The sequence below is a fragment of the Symphalangus syndactylus genome, chromosome X (assembly GCF_028878055.3).
Source record: "Symphalangus syndactylus isolate Jambi chromosome X, NHGRI_mSymSyn1-v2.1_pri, whole genome shotgun sequence".
NCBI lineage: Eukaryota > Metazoa > Chordata > Mammalia > Primates > Hylobatidae > Symphalangus > Symphalangus syndactylus.
The window spans coordinates 84,690,683-84,705,065 of record NC_072447.2 but is presented as its reverse complement, the minus strand read 5'-3'; the positions used below and the strand labels follow the sequence as shown (position 1 = coordinate 84,705,065).

The following is a 14,383-nucleotide window of genomic DNA, read 5'->3' as shown; positions in this document are numbered from 1 at the left end:
TTTTTTTTGGAGACGGAGTCTCACTCTGTCACCCAGGCGTCAGTGCAGGGGCTCAATCTCAGCTCACTGCAACCTCTGCCTCCCGGGTTCAAGCGATTCTCCTGCCTCAGCCTCCCAAGAAGCTGAGATTACAGGCACGTGCCACCACGCCTAGCTAATTTTTGTATTGTTAGTAGAGACAGGGTTTCACCATGTTGGTCAGGCTGGTCTTGAATTCCTGACCTCATGATCTGCCCACCTCGGCATCCCAAAGTGCTGGGATTACAGGAATGAGCCACTGCGCCCAGCAAGAGTTTTTAAAAATTAGCTAGGCATGGTGGCGTGTACCTGTAGTCCCAGTTATTTGGGAGGCTGAGATGGGAGGGTCACTTAAGCCCAGGATTTTGAGGCTGTAGTGAGCTATGATCACACCACTGCACTCCAGTCTGGGTGACAAAGTGAGACCCTGTCTCTCTCTTTTTTTTTTTTTTTTTTTTTTTGAGATGGATTCTCGCTCTGTCGCCCAGGCTGGAGTGCAGTGGCGTGATCTCGGCTCACTGCAAGCTCCGCCTCCTGGGTTCACGCCATTCTTCTGCCTCAGCCTCCCGAGTAGCTGGGACTACAGGCACCTGCCACCACGCCCGGCTAATTTTAGTAGAGATGGGGTTTCACCATGGTCTCGATCTCCTGACCTCGTGATCCGCCCACTTCGGCCTCCCAGAGTGCTGGGATTACAAGCCTGATCCACTGTACCCAGCCTTTTTTTTTTTCTTTAAGAACAATATTGTGGGATTGGGGGTGATTTTGCTCCCCAGGAGATATTTGGCAGTGTCTGGAGATATTTTTGGTTGTTGCAGCTGGGAGAGGAGAGTGCTACTGGCATGTAGTGAGTAGAAGCCAGGGATGCTATTCAACATCCTACAGTGCACTGATAGGATCACTCCTCACAACAATGATCTGGCCTAAGATGTCAGTAGTGTTGCTTTTGAGAAACCCTGGTTTAGAATGATCATGGCCTGTTTGAATTTCTACCTCAGTATCTTACTAACTGTGGCATTTTGGACAAGTTGTTTAACCTCTCCAATCCTGTTTTCTCAACAGATAAGCAAATGTAAAAAGAGTACTTACCTTATAGTGTCATTCTGAGGATTGAACTAAATTATATATTCTATAAAGCAAGAAGTAACTGCCTGACACATGCTAGACATTCCAAATAGTAGCTATTATTTTCTCCATAAATCCAAGAGAGGCTTGCTTTAGAATATCTTAAAATATTAGGTCATTGCGAATAAGGATTATAGCATCTAATTATGTTCCAGGCTATGTTCATGTAATTTTATTGTAAAAGTTTTTGTTGTTTGTTTTTTAGACAGAGTCTCACTCAGTCACCCAGGCTGGAGTGCAGTGGTGCAGTCTCAGCTCACTGCAACCTCCACCTCCCAGGTTCAAGTGATTATCATGCCTCAGCCTCCCGAGTAGCTGGGACTACAGGTGTGTGCCACCACACCCAACTAATTTTTGTATTTTTAGTAGAGATGGGGTTTCACCATGTTGGCCAGGCTGTTCTCAAACTCCTGACATCAAGTGATCCATCCGACTCAACCTCCCAAATTGCTGAGATTACAGGTATGAGCCACCACTCCCGGCCTGTAAAAGTTTAAAACTAGTTCATTTGTTGTGATCTGTTTTCAGTTCATTTCAAAGAAAATGAACCCAGTGGGGGCAAGGTGGTTCATGCCTGTAATCCCAGCACTTTGGGAGGCCAAGGATCATTTGAGCTCAGGAGTTTGAGACCAGCCTGGGCAACATGGCGAAACCCCATCTCTACAAAAATTAGTGGGGCACAGTTGTGCACACCTGTAGTCCCAGCTACTCAGGAAGCTGAGGTGGGAGAATCACTAGAGCCTCGGAGGTTGAGGCTGCAGTTAGCCAAGTTCACACTACTGCACTCCAACCTAGGCAACAGAGTGAGACCCTGTCACAAAAAAAAAAAAAAAAGAAAATGAATTCAAGAAGTAATCTAATTGGCTCTGCATTAAGCAGCCTTTTGAAGTGATTTTGTTTTATAAGAGCCTGAAAAAAAGATAATTCCTTTGAACTAGTTTCTTCTACTTGATAAATTATTTCGAGAAAGAATAGCCAGAAGTCTGGTCTTTCTAGTCTGTTAATAAACAGGAAGAGGAATAATATATATTATAATGTATATTATAATATATATTATTATTATACATGGTCTTGATCTCCTGACCTCATGATCCGCCCACCTGAGGCGGATGGGATGACCTAACCATCCCATTACTGGATATATACCCAAAGGAATATAAATCATGCTGCTATAAAGACACATGCACACATATGTTTATTGCGGCACTACTCACAATAGCAAAGACTTGGAACCAACCCAAATGTCTAACAATGATAGCCTGGATTAATAATAATATATATTATAATATAATTATATTAATATATGATATATAATATTATATTGTATTAATATATAATATTTTATATATATATATATATATATATATATATATATATATATATATATTAGAGACCAGATATTGCTCTGTTGTCCCCGCTAGAGTTCAGTGACGTGTGATCATAGCTCACTGCAGCTTCGAACTCCTGGACTCAAGTGATCCTCCTGCCTCAGCCTCCTGAGTATCTGGGACTACAGGCACATGTCACCACACCCGGCCAATTTTATAATATTTTGTAGTAACTGGGTCTCGCTATGTTGACCAGGCTGGTCTCAAACTCCAGGGCTCAAGCAGTCCTCACTCCTCAGCCTCCCAAAGTGCTGGGATTACAGGCTTCAACCACCATGCCTGGCCATAAATTTTTTATGTAGACCTGCTTGAAAACGTTTATTCAAGAATTTTTGTGTAAGAAAACTCCACATATTGATAACTAATTCAAAGCACGTATATTTCTTTTGTTGGCATGATTATATATCTATATGGTTGAATAGAGATAGGAGGATGTAAAACTGTGTAAATACCTGTTACTGCTTCACACTTGTTTTTCTCAGCCCCATACAGAATATGTAGTCACCCTGAATAAAATAGCCAAATCATATTTGTATTTGCTGGTAACTGTCAAATTTAATTTGAAAATATGGCAAAATTAGATACACAATCATGTCCTCTGCAAACAGGGACAATTTGACTTCCTGTTTTCCTAATTGAATACCCTTTATTTCTTTCTCCTGCCTGATTGCCTGGCCAGAACTTCCAACACTATGTTGAATAGGAGTGGTGAGTGAGGGCATCCCTGTCTTGTGCCAGTTTTCAAAGGGAATGCTTCCAGTTTTTGCCCATTCAATATGATATTGGCTGTGGGTTTGTCATAAATAGCTCTTATTATTTTTAGATATGTCCCATCTATACCTAATTTATTGAGAGTTTTTAGCATGAAGGGCTGTTGAATTTTGTTGAAGGCCTTTTCTGCATCTATTGAGATAATCATGTGGTTTTTGTCTTTGGTTCTGTTTATATGCTGGATTACGTTTATTGATTTGCGTATGTTGAACCAGCCTTGCATCCCAGGGATGAAGCCCACTTGATCATGGTGGATAAGCTTTTTGATGTGCTGCTGGATTTGGTTTGCCAGTATTTTATTGAGGATTTTTGTATCGATGTTCATCAGAGATATTGTCTAAAATTGTGGAAGACAGTGTGGCGATTCCTCAGGGATCTAGAACTAGAAACACCATTTGACCCAGCAATCCCATTACTGGGTATATACCCAAAGGAATATAAATCATGCTGCTATAAAGACACATGCACACGTATGTTTATTGTGGCACTATTCACAATAGCAAAGACTTGGAACCAACCCAAATGTCTAACAATGATAGCCTGGATTAAGAAAGTGTGGTACATATACACCATGGAATCCTATGCAGCCATAAAAAATGATGAGTTCATGTCCTTTGTAGGGACATGGATGAAACTGGAAATCATCATTCTCAGTAAACTATCACAAGGACAAAAAACGAAACACTGCATGTTCTCACTCATAGGTGGGAATTGAACAATGAGAACACATGGACACAGGAAGGGGAACATCACACTCCGGGGACTGTTGTGGGGTGGGGGGAGGGGGGAGGGGTAGCATTAGGAGGTATACCTAATGCTAAATGACGAGTTAATGGGTGCAGCACACCAACATGGCACATGTATACGTATGTAAGAAACCTGCACATTGTGCACAAGTACCCTAGAACTTTAAATATATATATAAAAAAAGAAAATATGGCAAAATTAATGATTGCTTCAAAATATAGATTGTGTATTTTAAAATGTGAACCCATATTGTCTGTGCTCTGAGAATCATTAAAACGGTATCAAATAATAGCAATTCATTTTGTTGGAAAAACTGAATAAATTAGATCTGTGCAGTCTTAATTTAAATCGTATTCTCTATCTTCCTCCTGGTTCACTCTCTCCCACAGTCTTTACCAACTACTTGTTTCATTGTTCCACAGTCTTGTTAATTATTTGTTATAACCAATCTTTCCTTCTTTTTTTTTTTTGAGGCGGAGTCTCACTTTGTTGCCCAGGCTGGAGTACCGTGGTGCCATCTTGGCTCACTGCAACCTACCTCCACCTCCTGGGTTCAAGCGATTATAGTGCCTCAGCCTCCCCGGTAGCTGGGACTACAGACATGTGCCACCACGCCCAGCTAACTTTTATTTTTTTAGCAGAGACGAGGTTTTGCCATGTTAGTCAGGCTGGTCTCAAACTCCTGACCTCAAGTGATCCACCCACTTCAGCCTCCCAAAGTGCTGGGATTACAGGTGTGAGCCACTGCACCTGGCCTGTTACAACCAATCTTTCAAGAGTGTATATCTTTTTCTGTGGGTTTAGAGTGTGTTTGGTTTTTCATGTGTGGCATATTCATTTTGTGGCCCTTACCAGAATTTTTTCGTATTTGCTACAAAACTATTTTTTTTTTTTTTTTTTTTCGAGACCGAGTGTCGCTCTGTCACCCAGGCTGGAGTGCAGTGGTGCAATCTCGGCTCACTGCAACTCCACCTCCCGAGTTCAAGCAATTCTCCTGCCTCAGCCTGCCGAGTAGCTGGGATTACAGGCACCCGCCATCACGCCCAGCTTATTTTTTGTATTTTTAGTAGAGACGGGGTTTCACCATGTTGACCAGACTAGTCTTGAACTCCTGACCTTGTGATCTGCCCGCCTTGGCCTCCCAAAGTGCTGAGATTACAGGCGTGAGCCACCGCACCTGGACTACAAAACTAATTTTTATGCATCTTTTTTCCATCATTCATAGAGATGTATTTGTGACATAAAATTGTGGTCAGTATTAGATGAATTCAGATATGCTTAAAGGCAGATCAGGCTGGGCATGGTGGCTCATGCCTGTAATCCCAGCACTTTGGGAGGCTGAGGCAGGTGGATCATTTGAGGCCAGGAGTTCAAGACCAGCCTGGCCAACATGGTCAAACCCCGTCCCTACTAAAAACACAAAAATTAGCCAGGGGTGGTAGTGCGTTCCTGTAATCCCAGCTACTTTGGAGGCTGAGGCACGAGAATCACTTGAACCTGGGAATCAGAGGTTGCAGTGAGCCCAGATCATGCCACCACACTTCAGCCTGGGCACGACAGAGCAAGACTCTATCTTTAAAAAAAAAAAAAAAAAAAAAAGGCAAATTGTGCATTTTTAGAATCCATGTTACTTTCTAAAGTGAAAAAAAAAGTTGTGTTTCTATGTATGTATTTACATGTGCAATTATCATTTCTTTCTTATATGTTAATGTAAGCAAGTCAGTCAATTCCCAGTTAAATTTCATTAATTATAAATTTAGTACACACTTACTGAGTGCCTACTGTATGGTAAAGAATTGTGGGTCTCTGTTCTCTTGTAGCTAATAGTCTAGAAAAGGAATCAAATGTCAAAGTGTCTTAAAATGGTAAGTGCTAGAATATAGGTAATGGGAAATATAACTGGTCAAATGGTTCTGAATGATGAACCACTCCATGATTTCCCAGCTTTTTCTATACATATCTCTATAAAGATGAGCAAAATCATAAATTAGCATTAACTCTACATTGAGATTCTTGTTTTCTTTGTTATCCCTTCCTGCCTTCTTACTACTCATGGCAAGGATTAAACATTGAGGGTGGTGCTGGACACAGTGATTCACGCCTGTAATCCCAGCACTTTGGGAGGCCCAGGTGGGCAGATCATGAGGTCAAGAGTTCAAGACCAGCCTGGCCAACGTGGTGAAACCCCGTCTCCACTAAGAATTCAAAAGTTAGCCAGGCGTGGTGGCGTGTGCCTGTAATCCCAGCTACTCGGGAGGCTGAGGCAGGAGAATTGCATGAACCCAGGAGTGGGAGGTTGCAGTGAGGTGAGATTGCGCCACTGCACTCCAGTCTGGGCGACAGAGCAAGACTCCATCTCGAGAAAAAAAAGAAAAAGGCCGGGCGCGGTGGCTCACGCTTGTAATCCCAGCACTTTGGGAGGCCGAGGCGGGCGGATCACGAGGTCAGGAGATCGAGACCATGGTGAAACCCCGTCTCTACTAAAAATACAAAAAATTAGCCGGGCGCGGGGGCGGGCGCCTGTAGTCCCAGCTACTCGGAGAGGCTGAGGCAGGAGAATGGCGTGAACCCAGGAGGCGGAGCTTGCAGTGAGCCGAGATTGCGCCACTGCACTCCAGCCTGGGCGACAGAGCGAGACTCCGTCTCAAAAAATAAAAAAATAAAAAAATTAAAAAAAAAAGAAGAAAAAGAAAACATTGAGGGTGAAGATGAGGGGAATGATAAATATGATGGCATTTAATTTCAAACTTAAATCCTATCGACTAACCATGCTTCTCTTCCACTGCCTCATGATGATTAGCCAAAAAGGAACAAACAAACTAGTTCTTTTTTGTGTGTAGACATAAATTTTCATTTCTATAGGACAAATGCCAAATAATGTGGTTGATGGGTTGTATGGTAAGTGTATCTTTAGTTGCCAGATTTTTTCTTTTTTTTTTTTTGAGATAGAGTTTCACTCTTGTTGCCCAGGCTGGAGTGCAGTGGCACGATCTCGGCTCACTGCAACTGCCACCTTCCCAGGTTCAAGAGGTTCTCCTGCCTCAGCCTCCTGAGTAGCTGGGATTACAGGCGCCCACCACCACACCCAGCTATTTTTTTGTATTTTTAGTAGAGATGGGATTTTATCATGTTGGCCAAGCTGATCTCAAACTCCTGACCTCAGGTGATCCACCCGTCTCGGCCTCCTAAAGTGCTAGGATTACAGCATGAGCCACTACACCTGGCTTTTTTTTTTTTTTTTTTTTTTTTTTGAGAGAGAGTCTCACTCTGTCACCCAGGCTGGAGCGCAGTGGCATGATCTCAGCTCACTGCAACCTCTACCTCCTGAGTTCAAGCATTTCTCCTGCCTCAGCCTCCCAAGTACCTGGGATTACAGGCGTGCACCACCATGCCCGGCTAAATTTTTTTTCTTTTTTTTTTTTTTTTTTTGCGTCAGAGTTTTGCTCTTGTCGCCCAGACTGGAGTGCAATGACGTGATCTCGGCTCACTGCAACCTCCGTCTCCCGGGTTCAAGCGATTGTCATGCCTCAGCCTCCTGAGTACCTGAGATTACAGGCATGTGCCACCATGCCCAGCTAATTTTTGTATTTTTCTTTTTAGCAGAGATGTGGTTTCAACATGCTAGCCAGGCTGGTCTTGAACTCCTGACCTCAAGCGATCCACCCGCCTTGGCCTCCCAAAGTGCTGGGATTACAGGTGTGAGCCACTGCACCCACCCAGTTGCTTGATCTTTTAAGACTGCCAAACTGTTTTCCAAAGTGGCTGCACCATAGTACATTCCCACCAGTGATGTATGAGAGATCCAGTTTCTCCACATCCTCGCCAGCATTTGATATTGTCAGTATATTTTATTTTATTTTATTTTGTGACGGAGTCTCACTCTTTCGCCCACATTGGAGCACAGTGGCACGATCTCAGCTCACCGCAACCTCTGCCTCCCAGATTGAAGCGATTCTCCTGCCTCAGCCTCCCGAGTAGCTGGGGTTACAGGCGCCCACCACCATGCCTGGCTAATTTTTGTATTTTTATTAGAGACAGGGGTTCACCATGTTGGCCAGGCTGTTGTCGAACTCCTGACCTCAAGTGATCCACCCACCTTGGCCTCCCAAAGTGCTGGGATTACAGGTGTCAGCCACCGCACCCGGCCCAGAGAGTAAAATTTGTTATTTTTTATTTTTTTGAGACAGTGTCTCACTATGTCACCCAAGCTGGAGTGCAGTGGTATGATCTTGGCTCACTGCAACCTCTGCTTCCCAGTCTCAAGTGATTCTCATGCCTCAGCCTTCTGAGCAGCTGGAATTTTAGGCATGTGCCACCACGCTCGGCTAATTTTTGTATTTTTAGTAGAGACTGGGTTTTGCCATGTTGGCCAGGCTGGTCTCGAACTCCTAGCTTCAAGTGATCTGCCCACCTTGGCCTCCCAAAGTGCCGGGATTAGAGGCGTGAGCCACCACATCCGGCTGAATTTTGATGAGGTCCAGTATATCAATTTTTCTCTTTTTATGGATCCTACTTTTGTTGTCAGGCCTAAGAATATTTTCTGCTATTTATTTTAGTAAAAATTTTATAGTTTTGCAGTTAGGTATATGACCTATTTTGTATTAGTTTCTTTTTTTTTTTTTTTTTTTTTTTGAGATGGAGTTTCGCTCTTGTTGCCCAGGCTGGAGTGCAACGGCACGATCTCGGCTCACTGCAACTTCTGCCTCCCAGGTTCAAGTGATTCTTCTGCCTCAGCCTCCCAAGTAGCTGGGATTACAGGCATGTGCCACCACGCCTGGCTAATTTTGTATTTTTAGTAGAGACGGGGTTTCTCCATCTTGGTTAGGTTGGTCTCGAACTCCCAACCTCAGGTTATCCACCCGCCTCAGCCTCCCAAAGTGCTGGGATTACAGGCATGAGTCACCATGCCCGGCTGAGTTAGTTTTTATATAAGGTGTGAAGTTCGTATTTTTGGCTATGGATGACCAATTACTTCTGCACCATTTGTTGAAAAGGCTATTCTTCCTCCACTGAGTTGTTTTTGCACCTTTGTGCAAAATCATTTGGCTACACTTGTATGGGTCTATTTCTGGGTTGTTTTTCTGTTCTGTTGTTCTGTGATACTATCCCTTCATCTGTACCACACTGTCTTAATTATTGTGGCTACATAGTAAACCTTAAAATTGAATAGACTGATTCCTCCCACTTTACTCTTTATTTTCAAGATTTTCACTGTATGTTTTTTTGAGAGAAGTCAAATTGTATATAAAACTGGCCATTGGTTTAACTCAACTTTCTTTGGAATTTTTGGCAAATGAAAGGTTTTGTTATTTTTATCTTATGTTATTAGTAAATAATAAATAATTCTGTCTGGGTGCAATGGCTCATGACTGTAATGCCAACACTTGGGAGGCTGAGGTGGGAGGATCATGTGAGCCCAGGAGTTCAAGACTAGCCTGGGCAACATAGTGAAACCCCCATCTCTGCAAAAAATAAATAAATAAATATATATAAAGGCCAGGTGTGGTGGCTCATGCCTGTAATCCCAGCACTGTCGGAGGCCGAGGCGGGCAGATTGCTTAAGCCCAGGAGTTCAAGACCTGCCTGGGCAACATGGAGAAGCCCCATCTCTACCAAAAATACAAAAATCAGCTGAGCATGGTGGAACATGTGTGTATTCCAAGCACTTGGGAGGCTGAGGTGGGAGGATCCCTTGAAGCCAGGAGGTCAAGGCTGCAGTGAGCCCTGATTGTGCCACTGCACTGCAGTCTGGATGACAGCGAGACAGTGTCATTCATTCGTTTATTCATTCATTAATTAATTCATAATTAATTACATCAAAAGTGTAATGTCTGACAAAATATTATGAAATAATGTATTTTAAGAATAATTATCATCCAGCCCAACTACCAAATTTTGGCTGTAGGTCTCACATTTTCTGTATACCTCTGCTTGTTAGTATTGGTTTTATGTAAGCTGCCTAATTAAAAGAACTTTAAATGCCAAGTTGAGTATATTAATAGCATGCTCACTTTGTCTTTTTTAGATGGTGTTATCTGAAAAGGTTAGTCAGCTGATGGAATGGACTAACAAAAGACCTGTAATAAGAATGAATGGAGACAAGTTCCGTCGCCTTGTGAAAGCCCCACCGAGAAATTACTCCGTTATTGTCATGTTCACTGCTCTCCAACTTCATAGACAGTGTGTCGTTTGCAAGTATGAACTTCAACTACACTTTAAAATTGAATAACTCATATAACGTTAACCATTTCTCAATCCCAGAAGAGCCAAGTTAGTGCAGTAGGTACTTAAATAATGTGTATACCTTACTCAGGATGTCTATGGTAGCAATACTACTGCTCTTTTATAGTCAAGTCTTGATTATCCATATTAGTGGGGGAAGCATGGATAAATAATTGTGGTAGCCATCATAAAAGTAACTTAAAGATCAAACAGTCATCTTATAAATTAGTATCAACTTGGCTGGGCATGGGGGCTCATGCCTGTAATCCCAGCACTTTGGGAGGTCGAGGCAGGTGGATCATCTGAGGTCAGCAGTTCAAGACCAGCCCAGCCAACATGGTGAAACCCCATCTCTATTAAAAAAAAAAAAATACAAAAATTAGCTAGGCATTGTGGTGCATGCCTGCAGTCCCAGATATTTGGGAGGCTGAGGCAGGATAATTGCTTGAACCCGGGAGGCAGAGGTTGCAGTGTGCCAAGGTTGCGCCACTGCACTCCAGCCTGGGCGACAGAGTGAGACTCTGTCTCAAAAACAAAAAAATTAGTATCAACTTATGTAACTGTATGCCAGTAGCATTAATGTAATATTTTATTATTTAAAAGTGCTTTCAACTTCATACTCTTGTATTGTCAAAATCCCAAAAGGTAGGTAAAGCAAATATCCTACCATTTTTGGAAGAAACAGGCTCCAGAATTTTAACTGGTCTACCCAATGCTTGAGATGTTTACTAATGCAATAATGGTGGCTTCATCCAATTTTGAAATTCAAGAAAACTGGTAATTTTCTTTTTCTTTTTTTTTTTTTTTTTGAAACAAAGTCTCGCTCTGTCACCCAGGCTGGAGTGCAGTGGCATGATCTTGACTCACTGCAGCCTCCACCTCCCGGGTTCAAGCGATTCTCCTGCCTCAGCCTCCTGAGTAGCTGAGACTACAAGTGCACACCACCACGCCCAGCTAATTTTTGTGTTTTTAGTAGAGATGGGGTTTCACCATGTTGGCCAGGATGGACTCAATCTTTTGATGTCGTGATCAACCCACTTAAGCCTCCCAAAGTGCTGGGATTACAGGTGTGAGCCACCACACCCAGCTGGTAATTTTTTTTCGTTTTTTTTTTTTTTAAAGATGCAGCTGGGTGTGGTAGCTCATGTCTGTGATCTCAGCACTTTGGGAGGCTGAGGTGGGAGGATCACTTAGGCCCAGGCATTGGAGACCAGCCTGGGCAACATAGTGAAACTTTGTATCTATTAAAATAAACAAAATTAGCTGAGTGTGGTGATGTGCCTGTAGTCCCAGCTACTCTGGAGGCTGAGGTGGGAGGATCACTTGACCCTGGGAGGTCGAAACTGCAGAAGGCTATAATCATCCCACTGCACTCCAGCCTGGGCAACAGACCAAGACCCTGTCTCAAAAACAAACAAACAAAAAAGATGCATGGGATCTCATGTGAAATCTAAAAAAGTTGAACTCCTAGAAGCAGAATAGAATGGTGGTTTTCAGAGGCCTGGGAGAGGATGGGGGTGAAAGTGTACAAAGTTTTAGTTAGATGAGAGGAGTAAGTTCTGGTGATCTGTTGCACAGCATGGTAACCATAGTTAATGTATTGTAGATTTTGAAATTGCTAAAAACATTTTAAATATTCTCACCACCAAAAAATAATAAATAGGTAAGGTGATGGGTATATTAATTATTTTTTTTTTAATCCCAAAGATCCATGATTTAGGGATGTTTCTAATTTCCCAATTGTTTTATAGTGATTGTAAACCTTGGAGATGGAGACTAATCTTGCTTAAGTTTTCATCAAACAATGGTTTCTTGATTTTATTTTATTGTTTCTTAATGATCTTAGGAGCCAAGATTGCTGTTTTGTTAAATAAAAACACCATGAGCAATTCAAAATGGTGGATACTAAAAAATAAAATAGCTTTTGCTTTTTAGTGTCTTTTTATTTATATTTTTAGATCAGTGTATCTGATCTGGTAATTAACTTTAAATAAAATGACAAAGCTACTGTATGAAGAATTAGTTTAGTAAAAACTTGGAGGTTCTCCAGATTCTGATAGCCTGATAGCCATACAAAGGAATAGACAGCTTGTTTCAGAATGGTGTGTTCTGCCACCCTAAGCCTTGATAACTTTTCTTTAATGATTTTCTCCCTAGAGCTAGGGTATAGTCAAGGTATTTGGTTCCATAGTGCTTATTTTGTGGAGTATATGCTGAATATAAATTAAAAATAAAGAAGAAAAAGGAATCGTAAGTAATAACTGTGAATAAACTTGAAATCTAGAATTACTTCTAATTCCATCAGTTCACTCAGTAGCAATCAAAAATAGCAGGGAACAAACACAAACTCCTTCATAATTCTCTATTAAATGCAAATTAATGGAATTCTTACTAACCTAAGTTTTTACTGGCATCTTATTTTCTATAAGACCAAATTTAATATTAACTCAAATTTTTCTACACTCATTCAACAAATAAAAATTAAGCAACAGCAGCATGAATAATACTGTAGTTGTGGTGCTGTTGGGATGAGAATTGTAAAATAGATATCCTACCCTTATCATCTGGTTAAGGAAATGAGTTACACATATGAAAATTTAGATGGCAATATAAGGCAATTTGTGATTAAGTACCAGATCAACTGTACATGTAATAAATACTGTAAAATTTCAGGAAAGAAAGTTAATAGGAGTGCTTTGGATTGGCGTAATGGAGGAAATAAGACTTGGGCTAGGGCTAGACAAACGGATAAGATGTTGATACAGGCAGGATATTCTGGTTAGAAGCATGATGTACACAAGGGTACAAGGATAGGAGTAAATAAAATATTGGGACTAAAGGTTACTGTTTGAGATTGATTAGTAGTAAGACTAGATAAAAACTAGATGTATTGTTTGAAGCTATGTGATAAAGAACCTTCAATAACTAGTGAAAGAGATTAGAGAATGTATTCTGAAGGTAATAATAAAGCAATAGTGATTTCTGAGAAGTGTTTCAGGAAAGTAGTAATTTAGGAAGATGGATGTATATTGCAGTATAAGGATTGGAGGAGGGCCAGGCACGGTGGCTCACACCTGTAATCCCAGCACTTTGGGAGGCTGAGGCAGGCAGATCACCTGAGGTCAGGATTTCAAGACCAGCCTGCCTAACATGGTGAAACCCTGTCTCTACTAAAAATACAAAAATTAGCTGGGCATGGTGGTGGGTGCCTATAATCCCAGCTACTTAGGAGGCTGAGGCAGGAGAATCGCTTGAGACTGGGAGGTAGAGGTTGCAGTGAGCCAAGATGGTGCCACTGCACTCCAGCCTGGGCCACAGAGCGAGACTCTGTCTCAAACAAAAAAAGAAAGATTGAAGGATGAGAAACCAGAGTCAATATTTTTAAATATCCTACTATTAGATAACAAAAATCTGACCTTAGATGATAGCAATAAAAATAGGAGGGTATGGAGTGAAAATTTTATCACAAATGAGAATTGACAGATCATGAGAACTGAAAGCATATGGGAGATATGGAAAAATTCAAAGATGACTTGAGGTTTCAATAATTTTTTTTTTGAGATGAAGTCTTGCTCTGTTGCCCAGGCTGGAGTGCAGTGGTGTGTGATCTCGGCTTACTGCAATCTCCGCCTCCCCGGTTCAAGCCATTCTCCTGCCTCAGCCTCCCAAGTAGCTGAGACTACAGGTGCCCGCCACCATGCCCGGTTAATTTTTGTATTTTTGGTAGAGATAGGGTTTCACCATATTGGCCAGGCTGGTCTCGAACTCCTGACCTTGTGATCCGCCTGCCTCGGCCTCCCAACGTGCTGGGATTACAGGCGTGAGCCACTGCACCTGGCCTAATTTTTGTATTTTTCATAGAGACAGGGTTTTGCCATGTTGGCCAGGCTTGTCTTGAGCTCCTGACCTCAGGTGATCCACCCACCTCAGCCTCCCAAAATGCTGGGATCACAGGCATGAGCTGGCCTCAATTAATTTCAATTCCTAGACTCTTCTTATCTTTCATCCTAATAATTTATCTGATTGTGTTATTTACCAAGTAGCTTTTGCACTTTAGATTTTTAAAAATGGATTAATTTTGTATTTCTGCTTTCTTCAGGGAATACACTTCT

General features: G+C 41.9%; 1 protein-coding gene across 2 annotated transcripts in view; it reads left to right on the top strand.

The window, feature by feature from the left end:
- MAGT1 (magnesium transporter 1) overlaps window positions 1–14,383 on the top strand; it is a 64,800-nt gene that overhangs the window by 9,580 nt on the left and 40,837 nt on the right. For both annotated transcript variants that reach the window (XM_055268561.1, XM_063634709.1), the window contains exon 2: window positions 10,075–10,244. In XM_055268561.1, coding sequence (XP_055124536.1) covers window positions 10,075–10,244 — 170 coding nt within the window. The remainder of the gene's footprint in view (window positions 1–10,074; window positions 10,245–14,383) is intronic.